Genomic DNA, 19,380 nt, shown 5'->3' on the forward strand with positions numbered 1-19,380 from the left:
ACAAAGCGTTTCAGAGTAGGAGTATGATCACACAATCATATGATCAGGGGGGCCCAGGGCCCATATCCACAAAGCACCCCAGAGGGGAAAATTGGTTGCAAGTTCTGAGAATAGAGACATTTTAATCCTACTCTTATGGTTAAAAATAGATTTTTAGGGAACCTCATGAGCTGTCCTAACCAGTTATGTTTTAATAGCAGGTGTCTTGATAATAGAAAAATGCATTGAGTCAGTGGTTTCTGCACCACATGCAATTGCTTTGGAGTTGTTAAAATGTTTTGATATTTTCATCCATAAATAATCTAGAAGTACATGCAACAGTATTTGCGCTTTTGACTATTTTGATAATTTAATTACCTGCATCATGTTGTTTCAAGTTGTCCCTTTGGAGCGCAACATCACATCGTAAAACAAATATTTCTACAATTTGTAATGGTTGTCGTAGGTGGAAGAAGGTGAAGAGGACCAATGTGCAGAGTGGTACGTGTACATGGTAAATTTAATAAAGAAACAGAACACTAGAACAAAAAAAACAACAAAGCGGCACAAACAAAACAGTTCTGTCTGATGCAGACACACAAAGACAGAAAACCACTACCCACACCCATAGTAGGAAAACAGGCTGCCTAAGTATGGTTCTCAATCAGAGACAACGTTAACCAGCTGCCTCTGATTGGGAACCATACCAGGCCTAAACATAGAAACACAACACCTAGACATACAACATAGAATACCCACCCACATCACACCCTGACCAAACTAAAAATAGAAACATACAAAGCAATCTACAGTCAGGCGTGACACAATTGTGCATGCCTAAAGTTGGGCAATTGAAGGCATCTAGGGCTTATGTTAACTTTGATTGTATTCGATGGAAATAGACAGTTTCAAACGTATGCAATGTTGTATGCAACATTATCAGGAAGTGACTTAATCTTGATGACTGTCAGCCAAAACGATTTAGAGTTGTAAAACTGGAGTGACGAGTGTGTTGATAGAACGGTAATATTGTAAAAATTCCGCTTTAACAACCATCAGAATTGCTTTAAAAAAAGTTATTCATGCCAACATAGTCATCCATAATTAAGAATATGCAAAGTGATCATGTCAGGCAAAAATGATTTTAAACGTTTATACTAATGCTGATGGTTGTGTTATATCAACACACTCCTCATTCTCGTTCTACAACTTTAAATAGTTTTGGCACACAGGAATCAAGATCAAGTCACTTGCTGGTAATGTTGCATACAACATTGCACAAGCAGCCGCACAATGCATAATGCCAAGCGTCGGCTGGAGTGTTCTAAAGTTCGCTGCCATTGGAAACACATTTTCTGAACGGACGAATCTGGATTTGGCAGAGGCCAGGAGAACTCTACTTGCCTGAATGCATAGTGACACATTTTTTATTTGTTGGAGGAGGAATAATGGTCTGGAGCTGTTTTTCATGGTTCGGGCTAGGCACCTTAGTTCCCCAGTGAAGTGACATCTTAATACTACAGCATAGAATGACATTCTAGAAGACGATACCGTGCTTCCAACTTTGTAGCAACAGTTTGGGTAAGGCCCTTTCCTGTTTCAGCACGAATATTGTGCACTCTTAAAAGTGGCACACATAGGACTGTGGCGGTCACGAAATTTCGTCAGCTGGGGATTGTCAAGCAAATAACTGCCGGTCTCACGGTAGTTGACAGTTAATTAACAAACACATTTAGCATATCCAGGCTTCCACACAATCTACTGATGCAGACCTTTGGAACATCTACATTTTAAAAAGTCAAATAAACCCATGTGATATAGCCTACATCTTCACAATAAATCCATTATTTATTTTGGATAAGTCTAAAGAAACATGATATGAAGAAAATGTAGTCTATTTCAGAAGAACAGAATAGCATACTCTGAGTTGTCATTATGTTAGGTCCTGATCTGGCTATGCCATTTGGCTGTGGGCTACGCTAGTTAATTTAGCAGACAAGATTTGCTTAGAATTCCGTGGCATTATTTTATAGTATGAAAAATACAATTGAACTAAGCAGAATTAAATAGAAAGGATATTTTCTCCAAACGATTTGAGGGAGTGCGCACACGTACCTATTCTGTGTTGAGTTGTTAACATACTGTAGAAACACAGTGCATTTGGAAAGTATTCAAATCCCTTGACTTTTTCCACATTTGGTTAAGTTATATCCTTATTGTTTTTTTCCCTCATCAATCTACACACAATACCCAATAATGACAAAGCAAAAGCAGGTCTTCATTTTTTTTGCAAACATATTAAAAATCACAAAGTATTCAGACCCTTTACTCAGTACTTTGTTGAAGCACCTTTGGAAGCAACTACAGCCTCAAGCCTTCTTTGGTATGACACTACAAGCTTGGCACACTCGTATTTGAGGAATTTCTCCCATTCTTCTGTGCAGATCCTCTCAAGCTCTGTCAGGTTGGATGGGAAGCGTCGCTGCACAGTTATTTCAGATCTCTCCAGAGATTGATCGGGTTCAAGGCTGGGCCACCCTAGTCTGAGGTCCTGAGCACTCTGGAGCAGGTTTTCATCAAGGATCACTCTGTACCTTGCTCCGTTCATCTTTCTCTAAATCCTGATTAGTCTTCCAGTCCCTGTCGCTGAAAAACATCCCTGAAGCTTGATGCTGCCACCACCATGCTTCATCGTAGGGATGATCCAAGGTTTCTTCCAAACGTGACACTTGACATTCAGACCAAAGAGTTTAATCTTGGTTTCATTAGACCAGAGCATCTTGTTTCTCATGGTCCTTTTGGTGCCTTTTGGCAAACTCCAAGCAGGCTGTCATGTGCCTTTTACTGAAGAGTGTCTTCCATCTGGCCACTCTACCATAAAGGCCAGGTTGGTGGAGTTGGTTTTAAACTTCCATTTAAGAATGATGAAGGCCACTTGGTTCTTGGGACCCTCAATGCTGCAGAAATGTTTTGGTGCTCTTTCCCAGATCTGTCCCTAGACACAATCCTGTCTTGGAGTTCTACGGACAATTTCTTCCACCTCATGGCTTGGTTTTTGCTCTGACTTGCACTGTCAACTGTGGGATTTTATATAGACAGGTGTGTGCTATTTCCAAATCATGTCCAATCAATTGAATTTCCCACAGGTGGACTCCAATCAAGTTGTAGAAACATCTCAAGGATGATCAATGGAACATGATACACCGGAGCTCAATTTCTCATTTTTGAGTCTCATAGGAAAGGGTCTGAATACTTATGGGAATAAGTTTTTATATATATATATATACAGTCGTGGCCAAAAGTTTTGAGAATAACACAAATATACATTTTCACAAAGTTTGCTGCTTCAGTGTCTTTAGATTTTGTCAGATGTTACTATGGAATACTGAAGTATAATTACAAGCATTTCATAAGTGTCAAAGGCTTTTATTGACAATTACAAGTTGATGCAAAGAGTCAATATTTGCAGTGTTGACCCTTCTTTTTCAAGACCTCTGCAAATCCGCCCTGGCATGCTGTCAATTAACTTCTGGGCCACATCCTGACTGATGGCAGCCCATTCTTGCATAATCAATGCTTGGAGTTTGTCAGAATGTGTGGGTTTTTGTTTGTCCACCCACCTCACACCTGCCTGCTGCCATTCCTGAGCAAGCTCTGTACTGGTGGTGCCCCGATCCCGCAGCTGAATCAACTTTAGGAGACGGTCCTGGCGCTTGATAACTGACATTTAGACCAGCAATGTCAGCCCCGTGAGCATGCTGAGTCTGACAGCACAGTGGGTCGACAAGGATTTCATACTGAGGAATGACGTATTGCATGCTCAAGAATGTGCTGGCACCAATACCGCTGCAGCCATTTCAATGGCATTTGAGAACATGTTTGAAACTTGGAAACATGAACACACTCCTAGCTCCATTCGAACAACTGGCTCGAGAAATAAGCTCATCAACTGCTTCTGCAGCAGAAGTAATACCCTCTGTCATGGCATTGAAATGCCTGCTCAACAAAACTTCCGACAGACCGTGAGGTTAAACTTGCAAAGGTATTCTACTAGAGGCTGTGAACAAGCGATTCGGTGGCATTCTCTCTGAGCCTCTTTACTGTGTCACCACCATGCTCGATGCTAGGTACAAGGACTGCTACTTCAATGCAGACAAGAAACAGGGTTTACGTGAAATTTTACAGACACAGCTGGACAAGTTGGAAATGGACACAGTGACAGTGCGCACAGAGGAAGAGAAGCCAAGGACACACAGAGCTGAAACTTCACTACTTGACATGTATGATGAAATCCTGGTTGAGAATGAAACGACTGAGCAAATGAACAGCGAAACAGCCAGCAAGTAAGTGAAAAAAATTGGTTTTGATTATTTTTTACTGGGAATGGGGACATAAGTAAATGCCAACAAAATAACTTTTTGGTCAGTGTGTGTGTTTCAACTATTTAACTGTACTAGAGTGCTTAAAAGGCCTCTAAAATTGTAAATATTGGTCATCGTATCGGGTTTTCTGGCAAGAAAATATTGGATTTTGGTATCAGCTAAAAATGTAATATCGGTGCATCCCTAATTGTCCCCAATCAGACTATTCTTGATTTAATCTTGTGTTTACATACACTAAATAATATGTGTGAAATGTGTTTTGATTTAGAATGGACTGTTACGGAGTCTAGTTGATAGGTAATCGACTAGCTGGGCGGTTCCCCGGACCCCGTATGTAGGGACTACTACAATGCTTGAACAAGGCTATTGAACTTCACATTTGTGTCTTTCTTTATTCGTTTATCCAATATATCATACTGAAACATGGTATCAGAAGAGGCTCAAAAACCATGTTTGTTATTTTTGTAACTAAGTACAGTTTAGGCGCAGTTACGTTCCATATGTTAACATACACCGTTTCCTACTGCCAATGTTAGTCACACCACTGATCAACTCGTTGTTAGCTGGCTAGCTAGCATCACTACCTACCTCGATGGCTGAAGGCAAAGAGATCTCCTATTCCATAGCTATGGCAGTGAGCATTCTGCCACCAAATCCCGTGGTTCTCACAGGGGACTGGAATACTAATTGGGACAACTTCAGGGATGAATTTAAAGACTATGCACTGGCGACCGGTCTACAATAGAAACCCAAAGAGGTCTAAGCGGCAATTCTGAGGAGCTTAATGGGGAGAGAATGCAGGCATATTTACCGGCACAATCTCACCCTCACAGCACGACAACAGGGTGATGCAAAGGCCATACTGGATACATTAGGGAATTACTTCAAACCCGACAGGAACGTAATTTACGAGTGGTTCATTTTTGGAAGCTGCAAACAGGAAGAGGGTGAGTCAGTACACAACTTCGTAACCCGTTTGAGAGAAAGATCAGCTACTTGTGAATGCGGGGGATTGAAAGATGAATTGATTCGTGACAAAATAGTACTGGGAATTGCAAATGAGAACACGAGCCGGGGGCGACTACTAAGAGAGATAGGCTTAACATTAGTAACTGCCATTGAAATGTGCAGCACTGCCGAAGTCACTGACATGAGAATGAGAGCAATAGAAATTGAAACCCCACGCACAAGGCAAAGTGCACTGCTCTGCCAATGGAAAACCTGCATTGCTTGTGGAACTAATTATCCCTTTGCAAAAGTGTCTCAAAAGCAAAAAATGGGTGAGTGAGGGCAAGATTCACTATTTTTTAAGGTACACTTAAAAAATTGGATGAGAGCTTCCCTCCAGTCCAGTGTGCTCCTCGCAATGTGTCCATTGCAATGAAACTGGATGTGAAGGCCCAGCTGGACAAGTATGAGGCCGATGGCCACATGACATCTGTGACTGAACCAACTGACTGGATCAGCAATTTGGTCGTAGTGGAAAAAAACTGAGAAGCTGAGGGTCTGCATCGACCCAAAGCATCTGAACCAAGCATCAAGCTCCCACTACATCATGCTGACACTGAAGGACTTCCTCTACAAGCTACCCAAGGCCAGGATTTTCAACTTGGTGGACGCCCGAGATGCATTCCTTCCATGCAAGCTGGACGAAGAAAGAAGCTTCATGACTACCTTCTGGACCTCCTGGGGTCGGAAACGTTGACTCAAGCTCCCGTTTGGTGTCTCAGTGGTGCCTGAGGTATACCAACGTAAGCAGCACAAGTTATTGGCTGGGCTCAAGGGCATTGAACCCATCGCTGATGAGGTGCTGATTCAGATAGGATGCTGGGGATAAATTCAATGAAGAACATAAGAAGACAACAATAGTTGAGCAAAGTTTCAGACAGATAACTTCAGGAATGAACGAGCTACATGACATTGAGCATGAAGTCACCCAGGTGTCCCACACACATGTACCCAAATGTACCTTAGTGGACGAATTGGTACAGTGATACATTTGGAAGCAAATAACTATATACAAAATACAGAAATGCTTTTCTAACACACCCCCTAAAATAAAAAATAAAAAATAACAAGGGTAACTATTTACACACTTTCAATTTACAGACCCTCAGTCCTCTACAAAATATTGTGCTGCTGATGCCATGGCCCATAGCAGTCTCTTTATGCTGTAAAGCAGAGGGTTACTGAACAAGTGGTGCAGGTGATGGGTCATTTCCTGTGACAAAGCGCACAACGATAACCTCCCTACTGTGCCCTTTTTGCCCTGTGGCACATTCATGCCTGCAGAGATGAATCTGGGCAGGTGAACACCACTGGTTGGAGCAGAAGGGACAGAGGTAGAGGGGACAGAAGGTGCTACAGTGGACTTGCTGTAGCTAGCAAGCTCCTGGATGAGCAGCTCTCTGAAGGCTAGCTGTGAGATGGGGGGCTGTCCACAGCTCTTAGCCATTTCCTTCTGGAGGATGAAGGTATTCACCACAGTAATGTCGATGAAATGATAGAACAATGTCTTGTACCATTTCATTGTCTTGTGGAGAACATTGTAGTAGCCTATCAGCGCGTCTGACAGGTCCACACCTCCCATGCCCTTGTTGTAGTCCTTTACAGCAGCTGGAATGGGGACATTTTTGTGGTTCATGCCCCAGTAGCGACCTACACACCTGACAATGTGATCGCCACTGAAGGACTTGTGGATAGTTGTGCACATGACCACCTCTCTGGTATCCATTCACTTTACAAAGAGCAGGCCATCTTCACGAATCCATCGCATGGTACCCCGATCAGCCCGCTTAGGCATGTCGTTCACCTTTGTTTTTGGAAAGCCCACTCTGTTGGTCCGAATGGTGCTACAAGCCCACACAACCTGCTTCCTCAGGTCTGTAAACAGGGTAGGGCTTGTATAGAAGCTGTACACAAACAGTTTGTAGCCCTTCCCCAGCAGTTGAAAATCCAATAATTCCATAATGGAATCATAACTAAGTCCTTTACTGGTAGCAAAACTGTTTACCCTTCATAAACAAAAGAAATGTAAGTGTAGGCACACACAGTATCAGCCAAAACAAACAGTTTGTAACCCCATTTTGTTGGTTTGTTACGCATGTATTGTTTGAGGCCAAATCTGGCCTTTGAGGCTACCATCCTCTCATCTATGGACAGGTTCTAGGCAGGCTGGGTCTTGCAGGCCTCAACGATGTTGGGGTAGAGAGGTTTGATTTTGCAGAGCCTATCAAACCTTGCTGTGCCTCTCTTCTTGTCATTCTCCCCATCAACTTCTGGGTCACTGATGTGAAGCGCCCGTGAGATAGTCTGAAACCTTTCACAATACATGACAGTGATGGGGAAAGGCAGTAGATAGAGAGGTGATGTTTTCCAGTAGTCCCTCAGAGTTTTCAACTTCACCTGCCCCATGTAAATGACCAGTGAAAGGTAGCAGAAAAGGTCTGACATGGAAATGGTCTTCAATGCCTCTTTCTTTCCGAGGTGCTGAAAAGTTGAATGGGGCTGCTTCTCAGCCCCATACTTGTTGGTGTTAGTCACCAGGAATCAATAACAGACGAGGTGAAAAACAGCTGAAAAAGTTGAATGGGGCTGTACTTTGAGGTCATGTCCAGCTGTGGTCCTGGTGTTTTTTCGGTCTGAATGTTGGTGGAAGTGGCTCCACATCCTCGTCTAATACAGTGTGCCAACGACCTTCTGCAGGTTTCACACTTTCCCTCCTCCACTTCTTTGTCAGTGCCTTCACACCTCTAGATGGCCGGGTAGGTGTGGTACCGGAAACAGCAGGGGTCCAGCTCGATGAACCAGCTTCAGTGGGGGATGGACACCTTGACATTGGGGGCTCATATTCAGAGTGCGTGGCAAAAAAAATAAAAAATCAGTAAGAATACTTTCACCTATGAGCCCTGTATCAACATGTAAAATTAACAGAGATATATATATCATATAGAGTACAGGGAACATAATCACTATGGTGAAGTGCTGTTCCATTCTACTCCATTCCATGTTTATATAAAATCAATTAAAAAATATATATAATATACACACACATCTACAATGTATAGCCAATGTTACTTTACACATTTCATTACTGATGATATTTTTTATATATTGCAAATAAAATAAGAAAATCTAAAAAAAAATCTCATATTAATGATATTTGATGTTATTAATTTCAAACAACAGCATTAGCATGACAAGTACTTATCAGTCCAAAATGGCATCCTCTCCAAGCAGAAACATGTCTTCTGCCTGTGAGTCAAAACTATCATCGTTGACTGACTCATCTTTCTGAAGCAACTCTGTCTCGCTTTCCCTATCAATTTCATCTATAATTTGGGTAAAATCTGTATGCCTAGTCTTTGTTTTTGCTTTTCCAGATTTATTCGCCACAATTTAAATATATAAAATTGCTGAAAATGCTGTTTACCATGTTCTGCTATGTGTAACACTCGTGGCATCGTCAAGTATGATTTGCAATGGCGAATGAACCTCTTTTACGCCTGAGTTTACGACAAAGGCTGGTCTTCGAACGTATAACCATTACATATTGCCTTTTACCGCAGCTCATCTTCCAAGCAAGATTTCAAGATGATCCCTGGTCATTGGGCCAAAATATAGTCATTTGACGAAAGACTGGTCCTATCATTGGTGCGCAATGAGGTCATTGATTGGTGTCTTCAAATCGGTTTGTTTCGGTCAACCAGAGGATTGCAATGAAACCAACCATGACTAGATAAACGTATGTTTAGTGTGTGTATTTACATCGAATGTTTCGTCAAAAGTTGAATGAGACGAAATTCCCGACACAAGCGGTTTACAAATGTTTCATGTTAGGCTATAAAAATTGATTTTATCAAACAAAATGAACATTCACTGTATCGCTGGGATACTTGGCATTGCCACCAGAGGAATATCTTTAAAGGTAAGCGATTTATTTTATTGATATTTCTGACTTTCGTGACGCTAATGCTTGGTTGGAAAATGCTAGTAATACTTTTGTGTGCTGGGCGCTGTCCTCAGATAATCACATAGTATGCTTTCGCCATAAAGCGTTTTTGAAATCTGACAAAGCGGCTGGATTAACAAGAAGTTAAGCTTTTAAATGATGTAAGACACATGTATTTACATGAATGTTTAATATTACAAATGGTGTATTTAGACTTTTAGCGCTCTGCAATTTCACCGGATGTTGGCCAGGTGGGACGCTACCGTCCCACCTGCCCATAAATTAAGCTACGCCTTGGCCTGCAGTTCAAGGTGAAAGACGTCCACTTCCATGGCCACATTCTCTCGGTCAAAGGCCTGAAGCCAGACCCAGACAAAGTCAAAGCGATCCTCGTCATGTCAAATCTGTCTGATGCAAATGGAGTGCAGCGTCTCATCAGCTTTGCAAACTATCTTGCAAAGGTCATGCCACACCTATCAGCAGTCTGTGAGCCTCTGCGCTGGTTGCTGGACAAAGACACACCATGGCACTGGTTAACCAAACATGAGGCCATAGTGCAGGAGATGAAATCTTTGGCTTCATCCATGCCAGTTTTGCGGGACTCCAGCCAAAGTGAACTTGGCTGCTGCCTTATGCAGGAATCAAATCAAACTTTATTTGTCACGTGCGCCAAATACAACAAGTGTAGACCTTACCGTGAAATGCTTACATACAAGCCCTTAACCAACAGTGCAGTTCAAGAAGAGTTAAGGAAATATTTACCAAATAAACTACAGTAAAAAACAATTAAAAGTAACACAATAAAATAACAAGAACATGGCTATATACAGGAAGGCCAGCCCATTGGGTTCGCTTTGAGATCGCTCACCCCCACCTAACATGCACAAATTGAGAAAGAGTGCCTCAGCATAGTCTTCTCCTGCCAGTGCTTCCATCAGTACTTATATGGCCGAGAGCTGATCACCAATGAAACGGACCACAAACCACTCATTGCCATATTCAGTAAACCTCTCCTCAACGCGCTCAAGAGGCTTCAAAGCATGCTCATAACTATGCAAAACTACAGCCTGAAGGTTGTCTACAAGAAAAGGCCAGAGATGTACATCAGTGACACAATGAGCAGGGCAATAGCACAATATACAGGCAGAGGCACTGCCTATCAGCAGCATGCCATCTGTTCGCTACAGCAGGAACAACAAGATGTTCAACAGAGCAATCAAGCAGACTACTTAAACGTAACAGTCACTGAAGTCCATGGCTCTCACATGTTGGCCATACCTGAAAGAGGAGACACCTTTCACAGTGAGAGAATACTGGATCTTTCGAGATGAGATTAGCGTGCAAAATGGCATCTTGTTCAGAGGTCAGAATGTCATTATTCCCAAATCACTAAGTCCAGAGATGCTTACTCGCATACACTCGAGTCACGTTGGAGGTGATGCATGCTACTGCCAGGCACGTGAAACATTATACTGACCAAAAATGCAAGCAGAAATGAAAGACTTTGTCAGCAACTGTACCACATGCAGCGAGTACACTCTTAAACAGCAAAAGGAAACCATGATGTCGCACGAACAGCCCACAAGGGCTTGGCAAATCATCAGCATGGACTTAGTCAGAGTCTGACAGAGTCTGCTGTCAAGATTGCAAAAAACCTGTGACGGAGGGCCTTGCGTGACAGCAACGACCCCTGGAAAGCCATCTTACAGTGGGGGAATACACCCACCGAAACATGGACAGAAGCCCAGTGCAACGCCTGCTGTCCAGACCTCTGAAGACTACCATCCCCGTAGCTAACAAGCTACTTGAGCCATGTGTCATGGTTGGGGTCACGGACAAACTGTGGCACAGAAAGCAGCTCACTAAGTGCTTCTACGACTGGACATCTGGAGACTTACCAGAGCTGGAGGTGGGTGAAACAATAAGGATGAAACCACTGCCGGGAGACCACACAGGACTTTGGAGTCTGGATACATGCCTACAGAGTGTTGCACCACATTCTTACCTAGTGGCTCCCTCTATCGTCGCAATCGGGTGGATCTGCACGTAGCAGAGCAGACAACTAACCTAGAACACGCCATTCATGCACCTAGATGAGTTGGATCTCAGTCCAGGCCTAAAGGCAAGGGGCACAGAATTGAGACATGAGCCAATTGAAGGTGAGGCTTCTAGCCCACCAAGCTCTCCAGCTCGTGGCCCTAATCCTACCCCTGTCAGAGCCCATACTTACTCACGGGTGGGTCAACTGTGTAAGGCTTACTCTGTAAGCAAGAGACTGTGGTAACTTGTCCTCATTTTAAATAAAAATGTAAAAACAAAGAGGAAAATGACAACTGAAGTAAATAGAAAATGTAATGCTTTTTCAATTGTTAATAAGAACTTAATGTTGTTCTGTTATGTTTGCACTTTCTATTGAAAATGATGATGTTACGGAGTCTAGTAGATAGGTAATTGATAGCTGGGCTATTCCCTAGACCCCGTATGTAGGGACATGTTGTAACGGTTTTCTTGAGTCGAAGGAGAGGCGGACCAAAACGCAGCGTGGTTATTATTCATGGTTCTTTAATAAAGAAACTATACATGAATAGACTAACAAAACAAGAAATGTGAAAAACCAAAACAGCCCTATCTGGTGCAAACACAGAGACAGGAACAATCACCCACAAAACCCAACACCAAACAGGCTACCTAAATATGGTTCCCAATCAGAGACAATGACTAACACCTGCCTCTGATTGAGAACCATATCAGGCCAAACACAGAAACAGACAAACTAGACACACAACATAGAATGCCCACTCAGATCACACCTGACCAAACAAAACATAGAAACATGCAAAGCAAACTATGGTCAGGGTGTGGTCAGGTGAGGACTCCGGCCGCAAAACCTGAACCTATTGGGGGAGCATCTGTCCGCGGTGGCGGCTCTGGTGCTGGACGTGGCCCCCCCCAAGGTGAGGACTCCGTGGCAACCAACCTGAACCCCACTATTGGGGAGGGTCTGGGTGGGCACAGTGGCAGACTTGGTGGCGGCTCTGGTGCGACGTGGCCCCCAATTCACCATAGTCTTAGTCTGCCCCATTGTCCGCTTCCGTGGCCTCCTAACCACGGCGACCCTTCTAAATAACCCCACTGGACGGCAGCTGGTCGGGACAGAGGGGCAGCTCGGGACAGAGGGGCAGCTCTGGCGCCTCTGCTCCTGGCAGTCTGCTCCTGGCAGACTGCCGGCACTGGCGGCTCCTGGCAGACTGGCGGCACTGGCGGCGCTGGGCAGACTGGCGGCACTGGCGGCGCTGGGCAGACTGGCGGCACTGGCGGCGCTGGGCAGACTGGCGGCACTGGCGACGCTGGGCAGACTGGCGGCACTGGTGGCGCTGGGCAGACTGGCGGCGCTGGGCAGACGGGTGGCTCAGGCGGCCCTGGGCAGACGGGAAGCTCCGGCAACGCTGGAGAGGAAGGCTCTGGCAGCGCTGGACTGAGTAGCTCTGGCGCCTCTGGAATGAGGGGCTCTAGCGCCTCTGGACTGAGGGGCGGGAGCTCTGGCAGCGCCGAACAGGCGGGAGACTCCGGCTGCGCTGGAGAGGAGGAAGGCTCTAGCAGCGCCAGAGAGGCGGGAGACTCCGGCTGTGCTGGAGAGGAGGAAGGCTCTGGCAGCGCTGGACAGGCGAGGCGCACTGTAGGCCTGATGCGTGGTGCTGGCACTGGTGGTACTGGGCCGAGGACACGCACAGGAAGCCTGGTGCGGGGAGCTGCCACCGGAGGGCTGGTGTGTGGAGGTGGTACTGGATAGACCGGACCGTGCAGGCGCACTGGAGCTCTTGAGCACCGAGCCTGCCCAACCTCACACGGTTGAATGCTCCCGGTCGCCCTGCCAGTGCGGCGAGGTGGAATAGCCCGCACTGGGCTATGCAGTCGGGGACACTGCGCAAGGCTGGTGCCATGTAAGCCGGCCCAAGGAGAACTGGGGACCCGTAGAGCCGGCTTCATGGCACTTGGCTCGATGCTCACTCTAGTCCGGCCGATCGGAGCTGGTATGTACCGCAACCGGGCTATGCACCCGCACTGGGGACACCGTGCGCTCCACCGCATAACACGGTGCCTGCCCGGTCTCTCTCGCCCCCGGTAAGCACAGGAAGTTCAGGTCTCCTATCGCCACACTTCCTGTGTGCCCTCCCAAGAAATTTTTGGGGCTGACTCTCGGGCTTCCCACCGCGCGCCGTGCTTGTCTCTCCAACTCCATTCTCCTATACCCCTCTTCGCACTGCTCCAGCGAATCCCAGGTGGGCTCCGGCACTCTTCCTGGGTCGACCGCCCACCTGTCTATTTCCTCCCAAGTCATATAATCCAGAATTTGTTGCTCCTGCTGCCACTGCCTGTCACCACGCCGCTTGGTCCTGTTGTGGTGGGTGATTCTGTAACGGTTTTCTTGAGTCGAAGGAGAGGCGGACCAAAACGCAGCATGGTTATTATTCATGGTTCTTTAATAAAGAAACTATACATGAATAAACTAACAAAACAAGAAATGTGAAAAACCAAAACAGCCCTATCTGGTGCAAACACAGAAACAGGAACAATCACCCACAAAACCCAACGCCAAGCAGGCAACCTAAATATGGTTCCCAATCAGAGACAATGACTAACACCTGCCTCTGATTGAGAACCATATCAGGCCAAACACAGAAACAGACAAATTAGACACACAACATAGAATGCCCACTCAGATCACACCCTGACCAAACAAAACATAGAAACATACAAAGCAATCTATGGTCAGGGTGTGACACATGTACAATGCTTGAACTTGACATTTGTGTCTGTCTTTATTATTTTTACCTAACATATCATACTTTAACATGGACCATTGTCATGCACCTGTCTCAAAACAGGGGCAGGGGAAAAAAAGACATGTCATCCATGCACTTAAATAGCAAATGGAGGTTCATTGTTTAATGCCAGCCAGGTAGGCTATACTCCTGCTGTAAAAGAGAAGCAATTTGCTTAATATTAGGAAAGTTGAGAAATGAATATTGTAAGCCTTTAGAAAGCTGATGGAATCCTCCTCTTTTTAATAGAGGCCACCACTCTGTTTTCTCACGCAATTGCATAGACTATAGAAATGTTGCACAACATGAGCTCATGGGCTCTCATGAAGTGTTAGATTAGATTTTCGATGACATTTGCATTGACGTCAGAGTGATTAGAGGGACAATAGAGTGCTGAGTACCAGGCAGTTAGCGTGTTTGGTAAGCTACTAATGACCATCATTAGCATCAGAGCTTGAATAAGACTAATTACCGTGACTAAATGGTCAAGTGGAATTTGACTGCCTTCATGACTCATAACTGCTGATGTGAAGGTAATATTGTTATCGTAACAGCCCTTGGCAAACACTCATTTGCTTTAGTCTCTATTTGCTAGAAACAAAAATATGATAGTTGTTTGTAAAGTGAGGTAATATCAGCATAACCTGCCCATTGGAAGATAATGTGGTATAAAATCAGGATAGAGTCCGTGAGGTATCTAATCCGACACTCATTTGCTCTGTGTTGAAACTCAGAGACCACAAGATGGCTTTCTCTTGTCCAACTATGAGGTAAGTGATATCTCTCTAGCACACTCTCTCTCCCTCTCTCTCTCTCATGACTGAAATTAGTCCTTGGTTCACCATCTAGGTCTTAAATATCTCTCTTCGGTATTGTTTATGAAAAAAATGTATACAGTTAAAATGTTGTCTTTTTTTAACCAGAATGGCTCAGACCTCCTTGAAAATTAGGCTGCAGGGTTTGGAATGCCACTTCACCTGGAAGCTGGACTACAGCAGATCTAAACTTCAAAGCCTCAGAGAAACGATGATAGATATCAGCAACAGAGAGGGGGTTCAATATTCCTGGGAGGGTTATCTGTACAACTTCCTGGCTTACCTACACCAGGCTCTGGGCTTCACAGAGGACGCTCTTCATTGCCTGAAGAAGGCTGAAGAGGCCATTCGCCAAAGCAGCCAAGATGGCGTGGAGCTAAGTCTGGTGGTCCACTATGGGAACCTGGCTTGGGTACACTATCACCAAGGGGAGCTAACAGAGAGCCAGACCTATGTGGAAAAGGTGGGGAGACTATTGCGGGACAACCCCTCGCCCTGCCCAGGTGTAGTATGGGGCGAAAGGGCCTGGACTTTGAATAAGTTTGATGTAAGCAAGAGGAAGGCAGCGGTATATTGCTTCCGGATGGCCTTAAAAGAGGACCCTGAGAACAAGGTGCTGCGCTGTGGCTACGCCATGGCATTTAATAAATCTGTTGATAGGAAAGACATTACCCCAAAGCTGCGATCTGAGATGTTGGAGCACCTACGGATTGCTAGAGAATTGGATCCAGAAGATTTGTACATCACAGTGATGTACCTGCAGAGGCTTGCAGAGAGCGGCCAGGTTGAGGAAGCATGTAAACTTGCAAAGGAAGTGATAGAGAAGCCTTTGGACAGCTTTGGTGGATTTGGAATCTTGCTAGATTTTTCAAAGATTACATCTCTCATGATTCAAGCATTGACCTGGCAAGAAAGACCCTGGAGAGACACCCCAATTCACGCCAGCTGAAGAGACATCTTGGGAAGTGTTACAAATGGAAGATTTTCTCTCCGGAAGAGAAAAGGAACCCAATGAGGCATATTCTGATTGAAAATGCAGTCAACCTTTATGAAGAGGTGGTCGCACTCTACCCCAAATCCCTTGCTGTAAAACTGGAACTGACTGCCATGTACAAAGAATCTGGCAGATTTGATAGAGCAGATAAGATATTTGAGGACCTGCTTCTTGAAATAGAAGGAATGGAACCACAGGATTTACAAAAATTCTACAACTGGTATGCCCAGTATTTGTTTTATGCCAAACAAGATGCTTCCAGGTCAATTGATATCCACAAAAAGGCAGTAGAGATTATGCTACCCACTGGCCAACGTGACAGCAGTATTCGTGTTTTGTTGTCCGTTGTCCATAATGGAGGAGACAGAGCTGAGGAAATTGTTGACTTTCTGGATGGACTTGATAGAGATGGTGCTGTCAGCCAGTTCTAGACCTTTTTTTTACAATAAAGGCTTGAATTAACCAGAACTGCCTGCCGAATAACTCAACTTTGCATCACCTGTTTATGATTGATTAATGTGGAAAATATATTCACTATACCACTAGGACAAATCTAGGACAAGATTTTATTCAGTAACAATTGAATACTTTAGTATTAAAAATGTCTGCGCTTAATTTGGCTACAGGGATTTATTTGCATGATCAACAATACTAAAACTAGAAAGTAAAAATTCAAGGCTGATTGTAAATCCTATAAATATGTAGGCCTAACATGACAAACATCTGTCTCAAATCCACAGTTTCAATTGTATCTGTAAAGGTTTGCTGCACACTAATGTAGTGTAGACAAACTAATATTTTGTTCTTCAATATTGCATTATAGAGTAGAGAGGCCCTGTTTAGCCTTACAGACTGTCTATCCAGATAGGATCTTATTGCTTCTTTTTTTTTTAAATTGCGGACCTGGCACAATAGATTCTGTTTCAGGTAAATGTATTTAATGTCTAATATTTTACTGTCTAATATCTTGTAAGTTCTTGTGAAAATAAAGGTATTCTGTTCTGTGGATATTCTGTTCTATTCTATTAAGAGATTAAAGAAATACATTAACAGCAAACAACATTAATTTTATAATTATAAACCACTATCCCAGTAGGTTACTAAAATGTTTTAATGCATAGCTGTGGATATCCAGTTGAAATTGTACGACTACATACATTGACTATCATCAGCTATGGGCTGAGTTTGATTGGTTATAAGGTCATGGATACAGTTCAGGGTCAGCGTACACAGTCAGAGACAGAGAACACCACAATATAGCACAGAATGTTGCAATGGGTGAATGAAGGGGTGACAAGTATCAATAGATGTTACAATACATCCATCACCTTCTCTGAAGTTGTTCCAGAAATCACAGTATTTTTTATTTATTTTACTAGGCAAGTCAGTTAAGAACAAATTCTTATTTTCAATGACAGCCTAGGAACAGTGGGTTAACTGCCTGTTCAAGGGCAGAATGACAGATTTTGTACCTTGTCAGCTCGGGGATTTGAACTTGCAACCTTTCAGTTACTAGTCCAATGCTCTAACCACTAGGCTACACTGCCGCCCCGTATCATTGCTGCTGTGAAAGATTGGTCAATCTATTGCCAGTACTGTGCAGTATTTCAAAAATCCTTAAAGTACATGACATTATTGAAGTACACATTACACGACACACCCATTGAGCTCCTTGACTTTGTACAGTAGGCTACCCCTTCAGTTTTAGTCAGACAACACTACTTCCCTTGCAATGGTTTGACAAAAAACATGATTTTATCTGTGTAAGTAGCCACCTACTGTTTTAAGAAAGACAACGCATCACTTCGCCAATGTCTCATGCCACACCAGTTCAGTATCCATAAATTTGCCCATGTCTCTATTTTAGTCATTGATTAACTGACATACAGAAGGCTGAAATACAGGCTCAGAGTTTTTCCTGGTCTGGTCAAGTAGTCAGGTAAAACTCTTGGCCTTAAACATTCTCATTCCAAGAATATGTGAACCCTGGGGTTGTTTATTTACATTATGTCCTGTACTCTTAGATCATTTATCTTCTTTCTCTATTTGGTTATCTCTCTCCTAAACTAATGTAGCAGGCCTAACAGAAAGGCCTGAAACTAGATTCCCCCAATATGCTGGTCTTGACAAAAATAAAATAAAACTTGCAGGGTTCTCTTCTGCACTGTTCAACCAATCCAGTAAATGTGGACGAGTTAAAATGGAGTGTTGCTTTGTTAACGTCCAAAAGCGGATTCGACCTCACAGGCTCTCTTTCCATTTCTCCTGAAAACGGGAACATCTGCTTAGGGACTCGGCAGAAGCACAGATTATCCATTATATTTACAGAGAGAAATATTAATGGCATCTTTTTCTAGGCACACTCACTCCAGCATGGCTTGTTGGACAAAGCCTATGTGGAAACGAATGGTGTTTTTGGATAAACTCTGAAAATAAGGTCTGTAGTAAACAGAGGTTTAGGAGATCTTATGCGTTTTTGTTCTATGAGATAATCTATCAGCTAACTTCCCTTTGTGAATGTTTAAGAATTTATATGATTTAAAAAGCACATAAAGGCTTCATAATTCATAAAGGTCAGGTTAACTGACATAATCTCACAGAACAAACGTAAAAGAACTCATAAACTTGTGTTAACCTCAGTGTAATGTTCGCTGCCTTCCTCTGATGAGGAGTAAGATAGATCGGACCAATTTTCAGCGTGTTCCAGACAAGCGGGAGGCTCCCGCCGTGCAGGACAGCTGAGACTCTCCGGCAGCTGACAGGCGGGAAACGCAGCCCGGAGTGAAGGGGCGATTCTGGCAGCTCCGGCTGACTGGACGGCTCTGGCAGCTCAGGCCAGACGGAGACTCTGGCAGCTCAGGACGGACGGGAGACTCTGGGCAGCTCAGGACAGACGGGGAGACTCTGGCAGCTCAGGACAGACGGGAGACTCCTGGGAGCTCAGGACAGACGGAGACTCTAGCAGCTGAGAGGAGGAAGGCTCTGACAGCACTGGACAATCGGAGGGCTGGTACGTGGAGGTGGCACCGGGATAGGTCTTGGACCGCGAAAGCGCACAGGAGGTCTCGAGCACCGAGCCTGCCCAACCTTACCTGGTTGAATGCTCCCGTGAGCCAGACCATTGCGGCGTAGGTGAAATACTCCAGATATAACAGACTGACCCTAGCCCCCCGACACATAAACTACTGCAGCATAAATACTGGAGGCTGAGACAGGAGGGGTCAGGAGACACTGTGGCCCCATCCGATGATACCCCCAGACAGGGCCAAACAGGCAGGATATAACCACACAAACTTTGCCATGGCACAGGCCACACACCACTAGAGGGATATCTTCAACCACCAACTTACCATCCTGAGACAAGGCCGAGTATAGCCCACAAAGATCTCCGCCACGGCACAACCCAAGGGGGGACGCCAACCCAGACAGGAAGACC

The 19,380-nt window shown here is 44.4% G+C and overlaps 1 protein-coding gene across 1 annotated transcript; it reads left to right on the forward strand.

The window, feature by feature from the left end:
- Positions 1-14,748: 14,748 nt before the first annotated feature.
- LOC121846630 (interferon-induced protein with tetratricopeptide repeats 2-like) lies at positions 14,749-15,899 on the forward strand. Its single transcript, XM_042322771.1, has 2 exons — positions 14,749-14,905; positions 15,059-15,899. Exons 1-2 carry the CDS (start codon positions 14,880-14,882, stop codon positions 15,897-15,899), a joined length of 867 nt encoding a protein of 288 aa, XP_042178705.1. The 5' UTR covers positions 14,749-14,879.
- The last annotated feature ends 3,481 nt before the right edge of the window (positions 15,900-19,380 follow it).

Source organism: Oncorhynchus tshawytscha, linkage group LG06, assembly GCF_018296145.1.
Source record: "Oncorhynchus tshawytscha isolate Ot180627B linkage group LG06, Otsh_v2.0, whole genome shotgun sequence".
Taxonomy (NCBI): Eukaryota; Metazoa; Chordata; class Actinopteri; order Salmoniformes; family Salmonidae; genus Oncorhynchus; species Oncorhynchus tshawytscha.